Source organism: Natrix helvetica (genome assembly GCF_964273705.1).
Source record: "Natrix helvetica genome assembly, chromosome: 6".
NCBI lineage: Eukaryota > Metazoa > Chordata > Lepidosauria > Squamata > Natricidae > Natrix > Natrix helvetica.
In genome coordinates, this window is record NC_138553.1 from 17,856,974 (window position 1) to 17,871,730 (window position 14,757).

The window sequence follows — 14,757 nt, forward strand, 5'->3', positions numbered from 1 at the left end:
GTTGAACAACTAGCCTCGTAGTGCGACCGGAATAGTCTGGAACTCAACACACTCAAAACCGTAGAAATGGTGGTAGACTTTAGGAGAAACCCTTTCATACTACCACCTCTTACAATACTACACATTACACTATCAACAGTAGAGACCTTCAAATTTCTAGGTTCTATCATATCTCAAGACCTAAAATGGGCATCTAACATAAAAAATGTCATCAAAAAAGCACAGCAAAGAATGTTCTTTCTGCGCCAACTCAGGAAGCTCAAACTGCCCAAGGAGCTACTGATCCAGTTCTACTGAGGAATTATTAAGTCTGTCATCTGCACCTCTATAACTGTCTGGTTTGGTTCTGCAACCCAACAAGACAGACACAGACTTCAGAGGACAATTAGAACTGCAAAAAAAAAAAAACATTATTGCCAATCTGCCTTCCATTGAGGACCTGTACACTGCACGAGTCAAAAAGAGGGCTGTGAAAATATTTACAGACCCCTCGCATCCTGGACATAAATTGTTTCAACTCCTACCCTCAAAATGATGCTATAGAGCGCTGCACACCAGAACAACTAGACACAAGGACAGTTTTTTCCTGAACTTTGCTAAACAAATAATTCCCTCAACACTGTCAAACTATTCAGTAAGGCTGCATTACTATTACTATTAGTCTTTTCATTGTTCCTATCACCCATCTCCTCCCACTTATGACTGCATGACTGTAACTTTGTTGCTTGTATTCTTATGATTTATATTGATTGTTTCCTGATGCTTATTTGTACCCTATGACTATCATTAAGTGTTGAACCTTATGATTCTTGATGAATGTATCTTGTCTTTTTATGTACAATGAGAGCATCTGCACCAAAGATAAATTCCTTGGATGTCCAATCACACTTGGCCAATAAAGAATTCTATCCTATCCTATCCTATCCTATCTTATCCTATCCTACTCTACTTTGCCAATGGTTGAGTCCCTGAAGAATATGGATATAGGGGATAGAAAAATAGTGCTTAATCTCTTGTACTAATTCTCACAAAATACCATTACGTTGACTCCACCCATTGCAGATTATTTTTCAATATTCTTGATTTGTCAAATACAAGAATTCTCAACCAGTTTGAGCCAGAAGGCACAGTTTGAATTTTGAAAACAGATCCAAAAATTCTCTCAAAAGGGCCTTTGCTTCTGTTCTGAGTTGTGCTCCCCCCCCCGACATCTGTTTTCCCCCTCTTCTTTTGTACAAGATTAAGTCTCTTTCTATTAAGCTTCTTTAATTAAGCCTCTGGCTTCTGCTCCCATTTATCTTTCTTTTGGTAAAATAAAATAAAAGCGATCTGATAGCACTGGGTGTCTTGATTAAAAAACAAAACAACAACCAAACACATCAAAAGTAAGTAGTATTTCATGTAGAAAAGGTTACACTGATTTCCCCAAAGGTGCTTTTTCTCAGAGCTGAAGAAGCTTCTCGAATGAGAAGTGAAACATCTTCAAAGAAAAACCAGAAAGTCCAGTTGCCTCTTGAAAAAGCATCTCTGGGACAATGCTGACCTGGATGACTGAGAATCGCCATAGATATTCCATTTACCACGGAGTGCTAGAATTAAAAAATAACTGCACAGGTAAAGTAACCTAGTACAATCATTTTACTTTGCAGACTTATAATTTGCCATGATTTAATAACCTGTAGTAGTAAGCTTTTATCTCTGAGAGTAAAATACAAAATTAGAGCTTATGCATTGTCTTCCAACCCCTGGCCAGACTGAAATTGACTGAACCAGAGTTGCTGTTGCAACAGAAAGGTTTGGTTCTATTTTCTTCACTCACAGTAACAAGAGACAAATTATGAATGTGGAAATACCCAAGAACAGTACGAAGAAAGATACAAAACCCCGGCTTAAAAAAAATGCCTCAGTCTAATACTAATCCATCGCTCTACACCAGGGATGTCAAACTCGGTTTCATTGAGGGCCGCATCAGGGTTGTGTTTGACCTCAGGAGGCTGGGGTGGGTGTGGCCTGGGTGGGCATGGCCAGCTTGATGTCACTCGTGTCAGGGGCACCTGTGGTGGCCCGAGTGCTCTGCCAGCAAAAACAGGCACCTGAGCTCCATTTTTGGCTGTGACGGCCTCTTGCAACTTTCTGCCAGAGAAAACGGAGCTTGGGAAGGCCACCTGTGGCCCTCCCGAGCTTTGTTTTCACTGGCAGAGGCACTGTGGGCTGGTCCATCACTGTTTCCAGAGTGGCCCCGCGGACCAGATCTAAAAAATCCGGGGCCCGGGCCTTTGAGTTTGACACCCCTGCTCTACATAATGTTAGTCACCCAAAGACAGATGGTTTGTAGAAACTCAGATTTTTTTGAGCAAGTCAACTTTAATGGGAATGCATCATTTATTAATAATACCCTATTGCAGGGGTGTCAAACTCGATTTCGCTGAGGGCCGCATCAGCATTGGGTTTGACCTTGGGAAGCAGGGTGGGGGTGGCCAGCTATGCGTCACTTGTGTCAAGCATGCCTATAGTAGCCTGAGAGCTCTGCCAGCGAAAATGGGCTGTTTCCAGGGTGACCTTACTGGTCAGATCTAAGCACCCCACGGGCTGGATCCGGCCTCCGGGCCTTGAGTTTGACACCCTTGCCCTATTGGTTAATATTTATGATGCCATTGATACCTCTTTCATTATTTCCATAATAGCTGTTGCTTTTTTAAAAAAAGTGAGCATTGCACTAGAATGCTTAATTTACTAATATGTATATCTACGATAAGGTTAGAATGTTTGACTTATTTCTAAGATGAAGAATCAGCTATGAATGTTTGCAAAATCTTACAATTGTGACCCTACTGAGCAGCTGGAAGATGGCATGTGATTTCCAATATGTCCTGGTACCAAGAGAATTGTTGGGTTGCAGAACCACGAGGCAACTTCTGCACATCAGACAAAGAGCAGGATTTGTATCCAGCTGCTTGTTTGATAGCTGTCGTCAAGAACACAACAGCCAACAAAGAACAAAAAGAAAAAGAAAACCAATTCTTGTAAATGGATGAATTCATGTTACATGCAAAATTAGAGCCTTTAGTGTTCACAACACAATAGGAGGTCCTGTCCACTGAGCGGTAATGTCAGACAAAGATTCATCATCAAGGATGTAGTTGGTGTTGAAATATTTCAGGGAGATGTGTTTTATTATTACTCTCAAGAGGTGGAACTAATGGAAGATTAATATTCTGTAGTCTCAGCAACTTAATTAGGCTACAACTAGCAGTCTAATGATTGCTTGTTCATGTTATTATTGCTTGAAATAATGTAGAAGATTGTAAATTGTATGTTGAATAATGGGCTGAATTAAGTGATGAAGGAAGTTAATATCTGGAGACCAAGGGTTGTACTTAAATTTGAATGGTATGTCAGATACTACATTTATAAGGCAGTAGGCAATTAAATTACTTTTCACTTTTATGTATTTAATTATTTTGAGCTTTCATCCTATTTTTAGTGGATACTAATGTTTTTTATCCTATAATTTGTTACAGTGTTTCAAGTTTTGGGGATGCTGTGACCTAGGACAGGGGTCTGCAACACCCAAAGAGCCATTTGGACCCATTTCCCACAGAAAAAAAAAACTACCGGGAGCCACAAAATCTGGGTGGGTGTGGCCAACTCAATGTCACTCCCACCCAGTCACATGATACACCACCACCCCGGTCATGCCTACCCAGGATATGTGGCTCCCAGTGTCTTCTGTGAGAAATGGGTCCCTCTCCCTTTCTTTCTCTCCCTCCCTCTTCTCTTTCTTTCTCTTTCTTTCTTTCTTTCTTTCTTTCTTTCTTTCTTTCTTTCTTTCTTTCTTTCCTTCTTTCTTTCTTTCCTTCTTTCTTTCTTTCCTTCTTCCTTCCTTCCTTCCTTCTTTCTTTCTTCTTTCTTTCTTTTCTCTCTCTCTCTCCCTCCTTCCTTCCTTCCTTCCTTCCTTCCTTCCTTCCTTCCTTCCTTCTGTGGTCCTAGGACATCATACCTGGGCTGAAAAAATCTTAGGTGGAAGCAAAGCATTCGAGTTTTCTGAATCTCACTGGCTTCACCTACTGTCGTGGTCCTATGGATTTTTGCTGCCCAGACATGAAAATCCTATTACATGCAGCCCTGACAACTTGTGTGCATCAGGGAAATAAGTTAAGTGACACCTGGGGTAATCACAATTTAATTTAGGTAAACAAAAGAGGGATAAAATAAAGCCCATTTTTGGGTACAGAAGGCTTTCCAAGAATCAGACCTGTAATCTCCCCATAAAAGGTTCTAAAAGCAGAGGTAGAACATTTGTTCTAGACAGCCACAGTAATCAGAATGACCACCCCTGAGTTGAAGAGTAGTGTCAGGCCTGGAAGCCATCTTTTGCTTGGGCCTTCAGGCCTGCCACATTTATTGCTGTGGGAAAATGGGAGGGGGGATTATATGGAGTGGGGTAGATATCGTCAAAATAACATTCCTTTCTCAGAGAGTCAAGGACCTTATAACTGCATCTTATGACTGGAGGCATCTCCAGTTGAGACAAGGTCTGATTGGATGATGTGATGGATATGTGGGACTTTAACTTTCACTTGGGTGGGGAAAGCCTGGAAACTTTCAGATTCAGGTTTTTCCAGATGTGCCAATATGACATCTCTAATAAAATGAAACTTTGAGGAAACTCAAGCCTTGGAGCCTTCTTTTGTTGGGTGTGTTACTTGGAACCCTGACAAGTAGTCTGGTCAAGATATTTTAGACTTTGTATCTCATCAACTGCCCACTTGAGGGGACTGAAAATCCCCACAACCAGACTGTCCAGAAAAGGCAAAAAGTGGAGGTGGAGCAATGCAAAGGAGGACGATCTTCTGTGTGAAAGAAATAATCTCATTTTATGTTCCGTCCCACGACTCCCACCCATCCCCCTCAATTACTATTTCAATATCCCACTTCAAGTTATTTCCCCACATCTGATAAAAAGGCCTGAAACCCACCTGAAGCAATGCTGAGAGTCTTTTACTGCTATGGAATGGACATTTAGATGAATAAGATATAACTCCTGAATGGCAATTAAAAACCAGCCGCAAGGAACAAACTCAATAAACACTGTCAAGAGATGGCAAATAGATATTACTTTCTTTACAGACAAGAGAGTAAATAAGGTCTACCTAAATGGATGAAGGGTCCACGGAAAGCAAAAAATGAAATATTTTACTCCTTAATCACTGAATAGTCACTATCTCTTAATTCAATATATGTAATAACTAGCTGGATACCCGTGCTTTGTGTTGAAACTATGTGATCGGGCAATACGGGAGAAATCCGGTTCACTCTGGTTCAATCTGTTGGCTCAGTGGTGATTGGTGATTGAAACACATAAGGGAATATCGCTCCTATCGCCTTGATGGAAGGCATAGACATTTTGGTGAGGTACCGACGTTTAGTACTGTAAGGAGCCCCAGACTGCTCCTGAGTGAAGGAGTGCAATATCTGCTAGTTTGAACTGAGGTAACGGAATGTGAGGAAACTGGCAGTTGGAACAGAGTTCTTTTCAGGTGGGGAGGGGGAGTAGAACTCCTTAGCATCAGCGCATATTAATTATTGTATGAGAAATACTAATGATATGATGGTCATTTCAAAAAATCCTTTCTTAGTGAGCACTTAAAAGCCAAGAGGAACATATGTCCCAAATTTCAAGTTTGTAGACGGTAAAGTTCTGGAGATTTCATGATGAGTGAGTGGTATTTGGCTTTTATATAGATAAAGACTAGATTCAAACCCTTTATTCTGACTTTTACTCAGAAGCCAAGACATGTGCCTAGGAATTATGAAGATTAAATCCAGAAAATTGAGGAAACCTATAGTAAGGATTGGAAAACCACTGTAAAGAGTTGCTTGGATAAAATATGCCTATATATCTTGATCTCAGGATTAAGAATGCTAATTTATATAAATACAGAAATTTATATTTAAATTTATATTTTATATATAAATTTATATTTAAATTTATATTTTATACATACATTTATATTTAAAGTCATATATGACTGACAGGAAAATTTTTACCTTTAATTTATATTAAATGTAATAGAAATTAAAAAGTATATCATTCCGTAACTTTATTTCTGCTGCAGACAGAACAATGTTAATATGGTAGCAGTCCATAGAAGTGATTCTTAATCTTTTCTTTACCCCTTTAAATATCTTTTGTGGCCATGAATCATGGCCACAGACTCCCAAGACTTAACTCGTTATTTAAATCATAACATTTGTTTGAACCTTTGTGGAGCCCCTGTGATGACATAGTGGCCTCTCAGGGCTCCATGGACCACAGGTTGAGAATCACTGATCTTTAGAATTGATAACAGCTTACAGCAAGGGTATCAAACTCAAGGCCTGGGGGCTGGATTTGGCCCTTGGGGTACTTAGGTTTGGCCCATGGGACCCCCTGGAAACAGCGGAGGATTGGCCCTCTGTGCCTTTGCCAGTGAAAACAGGCTCCCGACCTTTTTCTTCCGGCTGCCACCGTCCCCTGCAACCCTCTGCCAGCAAAAACGGAGCTCGTGAGGGCACTCGCTGGCAGAGCGCTTGGGCCATCATAGGTGCCCCCGACACAAGTGATGTCGAGCTGGTCACACCCATCCTGGCTATGCCCACCCTGGACCCCAGAGGTTACGCAACCCTGATGTGGCCCTCAATGAAATCAAGTTTGACACCCCTGGTCTACAGAAACCTGCTACATCAGAAATTCAACTGTTAAGAATGAAGTTTCAGCTACAGCTAACAGGAAGAAAATATGGTGCTCTCAGGAAACCTCTCAAGATAAAAAGGAGAAGCTTGCTGGCAAATAAGCGAGTGAAATTGGCTTTATTATTTAAGGAGATCATCTAAAGCTTAGGTAAAGGTTAGGCACAATGAATGGCATATGCTTATATCTCTCTATGCTAGCTTCCATGGAGCTCATCTACAATCTCAAACAAAAGGTCACCCTTTAGCAGTGATAACCTTTTAACTACAGGTGCTAAACCTGGGACCTCTGACATGCAAACAAAGTACTTACAAACAAGGCTAACTTTAGGATGAAGCAACATGAAGAAAGTACTTCCATCAGGAAATTCCAAAGAAAGTTTTCATGATTCCTTCGTTTGCTTATTATCCCTTTAGGCAGTGAAAAAGGGGAGCGAGGAAGTGTAGAGAGTTGGCCTTGTCTTAAGCAGATCAAGGCAAGTGCCTCAGGTAAAGGTCAATTGAAAGGTCTTGCCCTGTATCTTCATAGCTTTCTAGTTGTGCTCCAATGCTGTGAAGAACGTTCTCCTTGTATCAGCACTGAAAAGTTTCAACTGCAGGTCTACTGAGTTTTTCTGTGTGATATCTCTCTTTCTCTCTCCCTCCCTCTGTCCCCCCTCTCTCTTTCTCTCTCTCTCTCTCCGTCCCCCCTTCCCTCCATCCCCCCATCCCCCTATACACAACCATTCCCATGTTGGGAGGATTCATCCACCACACCACCATACTTAACACAGTGTTGGCAATCCCCACTCTTTTTTTTAAAATCAGCCATAGGTCATTGTGGCAAACAGGACATATTAAAGTGACAGATGGAAACCACAGGAACTACATTAATTAAATTGAAATCTGATTTCAATTAGATTAGCTTTTGCCGCAACACCATTCATCCATCAAAGGTGAAGTTCATTAATCATGCCCCGAATATACCATACTTCTACATCAACTCCACTTCTAAGATTTTGCTGAGTTGGGGGGGGGCAGATACCTTCCCACCTTCTCAACCTTGTCAACTTTAAGATGTGTGGAATTCAGCTCCCAGAATTCTCCACCAAGCATGCATCTTAAAGTTGACAAGACTGGGAAGCACTGCTCCAACCAATGCTTCATTCTGTTACCGTGTCCTTTGAGGTAATACTAGTGTCTCTTCTTTCCACTGGTACATTTCATAGAAGAATATGACACATTATTTGTTATAGCTGACCTGAGGTTTGGAGCAATGTCAAGACTTAATTTAAAGAGTGAAAGAGATTTTGTAAGGGTCTTCCTCCCACTGTATAAAATCAATCAATAATTTGTGAAGTGTTTATTTATTAGATTTCTATCCCACTTGTATTACTTTATGAATAACTCAAGGTGGCAAATATACCTAACACTCCTTCCTCCTTCTATTTCCTCCACCAGAACAAAACCGTGAGATGGGTTGGTCTGAGAGGGAGTGACCAGCCCAAAGTCACCCAGCTGGCTTTCATTCCTAAAGTGGGGCTAGAACTCAAAAGCCTCCTGATTTCTAGCCTTGTGCCTTAACCACTAGACCAAATTAGTGAAGCATGGTAGCATATTGCATCAAATTCAGCTGTGGTTTATTCAATTCTTTCTTTCTATCTATCTATCTATCTATCTATCTATCTATCTATCTATCTATCTATCTATCTATCTATCTATCATCATCTATCTACCTACCTACCTACCTACCTACCTACCTACCTACCTACCTACCTATCATCTATCTATCTATCATCTATCTATCTATCTATCTATCTATCTATCTATCTATCTATCTATCATCTATCTATCTATCATCTACCTACCTACCTACTATCTATCTATCTATCTATCTATCTATCTATATCTATCTATCTATCTATCTATCTATCTATCTATCTATCTATCTATCTATCATCTATCTATCATCTATCTATCTATCTATCATCTATCTATCTATCTATCTATCTATCTATCTATCTATCTATCTATCTATCTATCATCTATCTATCTATCATCTATCTATCTACCTACCTACCTATCATCTATCTATCTATCATCTATCTATCTATCTATCTATCTATCTATCTATCTATCTATCTATCTATCTATCATCTACCTACCTACCTACCTACCTATCCATCTATCCATCTATCCATCTATCTATCTATCATCTATCTATCTATCTATCATCTATCTATCATCTATCTATCTATCTATCTATCTATCTATCTATCTATCTATCTATCTATCTATCTATCTATCATCTATCTATCATCTATCATCTATCTATCTATCTATCTATCTATCTATCATCTATCTATCTATCTATCTATCTATCTATCTATCTATCTATCTATCTATCTATCTATCTATCTATCATCATCTATCTAAATGGGTGTGTGCGTGTGTTCCAGCATAACTCTGGAACGCCTCGAGCAATTTCAACCAAACTTGGTACACAGATTACTTACTCTCTGGAAACAAATACTGTGTGGGTAAGACACCCCTAACACCCCTTGGTGTGTGTTTTGTTAAGATACAACTATTGTGCCATAAAATGGCTTCTACTGTACAGCGCAGTGGAGTTGCCATGGTAACGGCTTCACAATACTCCACAAGGGGGCTGCCTCTATTAAGGGGGAAAATCCAATGTTAGTAATTACTTTTGGTCCGGACATTTTCTCCCTATAAATAAATACCCGGGCGACACTGGGTTATCAGCTAGTAAACAATAAATTATAACTTGGTATAATGTTCTTCCTAAATAGAAGAAAGAGTGTATAAACATCTTATAATCTTCTCTTACCGTATTCTATTAAAAAAATTCTTAAGATTTTATTGTTATTCTTCGCATTGAGACAAGTCTTTGGTTACCCTTGTTTGCTTTCCCCAAAGCATCACAAAAGTCAATAATTTCTCTCAGTTCTAACACTCCTGCAAGTGCTATGACTCTACTAAAAGTATCAGATGCGTATTATGTATAAATAACGAAATCCAAAACTTTCTTTCTATATTACAGGCTGCAGGCTGCATTCCTTAAAGTGCCCAAGCCAACAGCATTGTAAGCATCACAAAAGGAGAAAACAAATTAGGCTGTGTAAATTGGCAGATGTACAAGCATTTAGGCAAATTATTTTCCCAACTGCCCTGTTAGTGGCCTCTCTTAACAATACTTGTTCTCTTGTTCTCTACCCAGAAGAAAAAAAAATCCTGCAGGGAAAGAAGCTGCCTGTGAAGACAACAACATCACACAAATTGGTGTATGGAATAATCCAACGAACAAGCAGTGTTGTACGTTTACCTTATTACTCTAAGCACTGTTTTTGATTTTGAAGTTATATAAACAGAATCTTGCAATGCCGCAAGAAAGTTTTGTTAGTTAAAATAACAAGAACATGAGCAGTGCTCCACTGGGATGGGCCCCTGGCTCATCTAGCCAAGTAGTCTGCTCTCACAGGGGCCAACCGACTGCATGAGGAAGCTCACTAATCTCCCAGCAGATGGCCTTCAGACAAAGTCACCCGGCCGTTCAAGGCTAACAGCTGTTGATCTCCAATCACAGGCTTTCTAGCCCCACCTTCCCCTGCTATCTCTAAAACAGACAAAAAGAAGCAGGAAGAAAAAACAACAAGAAATTACAGAATAACAGAGTTGGAAGAGACCTCAGAGGTCTTCCAATCCAACGTCCTGCTCAAGAAGGAAACTCTATACCTGTGATGGTAAACCTGTGGCATGCGGAGTGCTCTCTGCTGTGTCACCCGAGCTCAGCTCCACTGTGCATGTGTACGTGCCTCCCACCAGCCAGTTGAGTTTCGGGAGGGCAGGGCGCATGCGGGACATGTGCACGCATGCATGGGGGCAGGGGGGAGTGCGGATGTGCGTGCGTGCAGCGCAACCCCCCTCCAGCCCAATTTTGGTCCCAGGAGGCCTGCTAGGCCAAAAGGGTCTGCGGGGGGAGGGGGGAGGCAGGGGAGTGCGGGTGTGTGTGCGTGCGGCGCACTCCTCTCCCATGCAGCCCAATTTTGGTCCCCGGAGACCTGCTAGGCTAAAACAGGCCATGAGGGGGGGAGTTTTTGGTCCCAGGATGATTCAGGGAGGCCTGCTAGGACCAAAATGGGAGGCGGGGGTGGCACATACTCATATGGTGGGGAGGGGAAGCGGGGAGGTTCGTGTGTGCATGCACAGAGGGGCAGGGCATGAGGGGTGGGTCACACATGCATTGCATTAGGGGTGTGGGCATGCGCGTGTGCGCTTTTGGCATACAACGACAAAAAGGTTAGCCATCGCTGCTCTATACTATTCTGGACAAATGGCTGTTCAATCTTTTCTCAAAAACCTCCAGTGATGGACGTTTTTATTTCAAAAGGCAACTGGACTTTGTTCTTCCTTGAAGACATCTGGCCTCTCATTCAAGAAGCTTCCTCAGTTCTGACTGAAGTCAGTCTGTACTCAGAACTGAGGAAGCTTCTCCGATGTGAAGCCAAATGTCTTCAAGGAAAAACAAAGTCCTTTTGAAAGGACCCATGAGGGATCCTTGGTGATCTCTGAGCTTGATGGCTTTCTTGCAGATGTTTCATTACCCAAACTAGGTAACATTATCAGTGCTAGCATCCATGCTTGGAGACCACCAAGGACCCCTCATTTCAATCCTGAGCTAAAATTACACATTTCTGATACTTCTAAATCTTTGGCCATGGGAAGGACAACCCAACATATACTTCATTTCTGTCCCATTCATTTAAGGCACGACCAGGTTGAAAGGATTAGCCAGTGACATCGCCATTACTCCAGGGACACCCATGGGGGCTCCTTTCACATCCCCATAAAGGAGTTGGAATGAATGATGGGAGCTCACCCAGCCCGCAGCAGCACCCAGGTCTCAAATGTGGGCTTGCTAACTTCCAATCAAGTGTCCTAACCACATGAGCCACTGCGCTCCTTATATACTTAATTGTACTTCTGTTATACTTCAGGATTTATAATAGCTTCCCTCAGCATCCTGCAGTGTGGATGCTGACTGAAGATTTCTGGGAATTGAAGTCCATACTTCTTCAGGTTGCCAGGGTTGAGAAAAGTGGCCTGCTGTTTTCAAGATAAGTTTAGTTTCTAGAACCCCCAAACTTACAGCTCAGAAAGCTTTGCAGAAAGCTGGTTCATAGTATGGATGCTACAATGATTTATGCAATTTGGTAAGGCAGCATCGTTTAAATTAATTTTATTTCTGAATTGAATTGTTCTGAACTATTGCGATCATATTATATATTATTCCTATTAATTCTGTCCACTTTTAGAAAGTGGAGATGTACTTGCCAGACACTGTAAAATCAAATATTTAATGATACAAAACCAAAATATTAACCATTTGAAACAAATATCTATTTTACGTTATTCATCGTTTGTTTTATGGGTTAGAGCTGCAGGTGTGACCACATACCACAAAGCAATTCAGTAAATCAAGACCTCTTGTAGATCTAAAACACAGATCAAAAACTTTTCAGGAACCAAACTTCACTGCATAGTTTCACACAGGTGTGTGGGTACCCTCTCAGATTTTAAAATTATTCAAAATCTGACATCCCAGATCTTTGCCTTGAGGAAAAGAAATCCAAATTCTGGAGACTGTTGATGCTATCTATGCATATTGTAGGTGCCATGATCCCAATCCCTGATATTAAGATTCTCAGTTTTGCTATGTTTTGTATGCTATGCTTTTGATCTGCTGTGAATTTTCTATTGGCGCAATAGGGGGAAAAAAGTACCAGAACCAAATGAAAAATTTGTAATGGTACCTTTCGGACTGTAGGAAACAAAGTCTTTGATTAATGATCTTTGGAATCTGACATGGCTATGCTTTAAACACCAAGGAATACGTATATGATGTATTTCTCTGTTCTTGCAAAGCTCAGTTGTGTCAAAGCTACTATTTAATTTTATCAGGCCCCAAGAACAAAGAACAGGTGAAATTAGGTCTGAGTACTAATGATTGTTTTTCTTGTATTATTGTTTTATGGATAGGATTTTGCCAGACTAAAAAAACTATTTGCACAACTACAGATATATGCTAGGGAGGATCTGCTTTAACCCTCTTCCTCTTGATCAAACATTCCAAACTCTGCATTCTCTTTGCCCTCTGGAATGTAGCCCCTCCTTGCTGGGAATCCAGACTACATTCCCACCACATATTCCCAGTAATTAGGTGGTTGTAACTATTTTACCATCATAAACAAAGCTCTCTTACTTTATCTAAGTTCATCAAAACTAATTTTCCTGGGGCTTCTGCTGTGAGTCATGGCTGACGGAAGACTTCCACGAATGAGTGGAAAGTACTGGTAGATAGAACAAAAGATCAGGGAGTAACTCTGTCCTTCAAAGCTCTCTCTGAAGGAGAGAATGGGAGATGGGAGATTGCCCACAAGTGCTCTGACTGTCAGCTTCTTTCAAGGAGACTGTAAAACAGCAGTCTCCCATGAGTCTGAGTATCAGGAACTGAGGGATATATATGTTTGTTTTCAGTGGACTCATAGACTTTAATAAGAACACTAAGCCAGCCTCACTCACTTTCTAATCATATTTGGAAATGTTCAATTTAACCATTTTATGGATAGTAGAATAATTGGATCTAGGTTGCGCCTCCTCCCCACATCCCCGGTCTGTGGAAAAATTGTTTTCCATGAAAGTAGTCCCTGGTGCCACTTGTCTAAAGTATCTGTTGAGATGCCCGTCTTTTCAAGAGCTGGGTAGTCCAAGGAATGTATGATAACCTTCCGTAATGACAGCTGCTATACTCAGGGGCTGGGGGGGATGACGGGACGACGGGACTCTTCCTTCAGAATACATTCAGCCTTTCTTACATTTTAAACCATAAACTATATTATTCTAACATGATTTTGGTCCTAGTTGACTCAGTGTCTTTCATAAGAACGTCTATGATTTAATTTGTTAATTTTGTTGTTCACTGCCCAGAGTCCACTAGAAGACACTAGGGCAGTGATGGCTAACCTTTTTGTCGTCACGTGCCAAAAATGCATGCGCAGGTGACAGTGCGTATGCGTGCCAGCCCCCATAATGCACTGTGTGTGTGACATCCCCCCCCACGCACCTTCCCCTCTGCGCATGCCCACCGCACCCCCCATGTCCCGTTTTTGGCCTAGCAGGTCTCCCTGCAGCTTCCTGGAACCAAAAATGGGTCACAGGGGGGAAGGCCCTGCCCCCCCCCACATACATGCAGAAACCTACCCACCCCCGCATGCATGCACATCTCCTGCATGTGCCCCCACGTGCATACGCGGCAGAGACTTGAAAATCAGCTGGCTGGCAGGAGGCATGCGTGCCCACAGAGAGGGCTCTGTGTGCCACCTGTGCACGCGTGCCATAGGTTTGCTATCACAGCACTAGGAAGTCTTCAACTATTGAAAAACCAAGAACTACATGTGAAAACACTTCTGACTAGTGTATTGCTGTACACCTATGGACAGTATCTTGCCAAACTAAAGCAATGATCTGCAATAATTATAGTATGTGAATTTCTAGGGAGTGTCTGACCTTGCTCTCTTTCTGCCCATCAGACATTCCAACTTCTAGTGTCTTTCTATCCTCTTGGAAAGAGCCCCAACTACAGACTACATTCCACCACAGCCTTGCAACTGGATTACAAGGCACACACAGTAAACAACTCACCTCAGGCATCCTGTAGCATTGTAGAAGATATCAGGATCAGGGATGATACTCGATTTTGGATAATCTCTATCTGGCCATCCAGTATAAGGAATAAGGACAATTTCTGTCAATGGCTGCAGGGCTTCCCGGATCAATACATTTTTCAGCTGGTCATTGGAGGAGAGATTCCACAACAAACCTGCAAAGGCCATTAAAGGAACAGGATGATAAAGTGGCTCTTCAGGGGGTTTTGTCCGATAGATAATGAATGGATTAATGGAATTCACTGAATTCTGGATCAGAGACTTATTTCATTCCAGTGTTTCATGTTTCCTTAATCATAAA

The 14,757-nt window shown here is 41.4% G+C and overlaps 1 protein-coding gene across 2 annotated transcripts in view; it reads right to left on the reverse strand.

Moving 5' to 3' along the window:
• PKP2 (plakophilin 2) overlaps window positions 1-14,757 on the reverse strand; it is a 76,276-nt gene that overhangs the window by 15,665 nt on the left and 45,854 nt on the right. For both annotated transcript variants that reach the window (XM_081956645.1, XM_081956644.1), the window contains exon 6: window positions 14,434-14,611. In XM_081956645.1, the coding sequence (XP_081812771.1) occupies window positions 14,434-14,611 (178 nt within the window). The remainder of the gene's footprint in view (window positions 1-14,433; window positions 14,612-14,757) is intronic.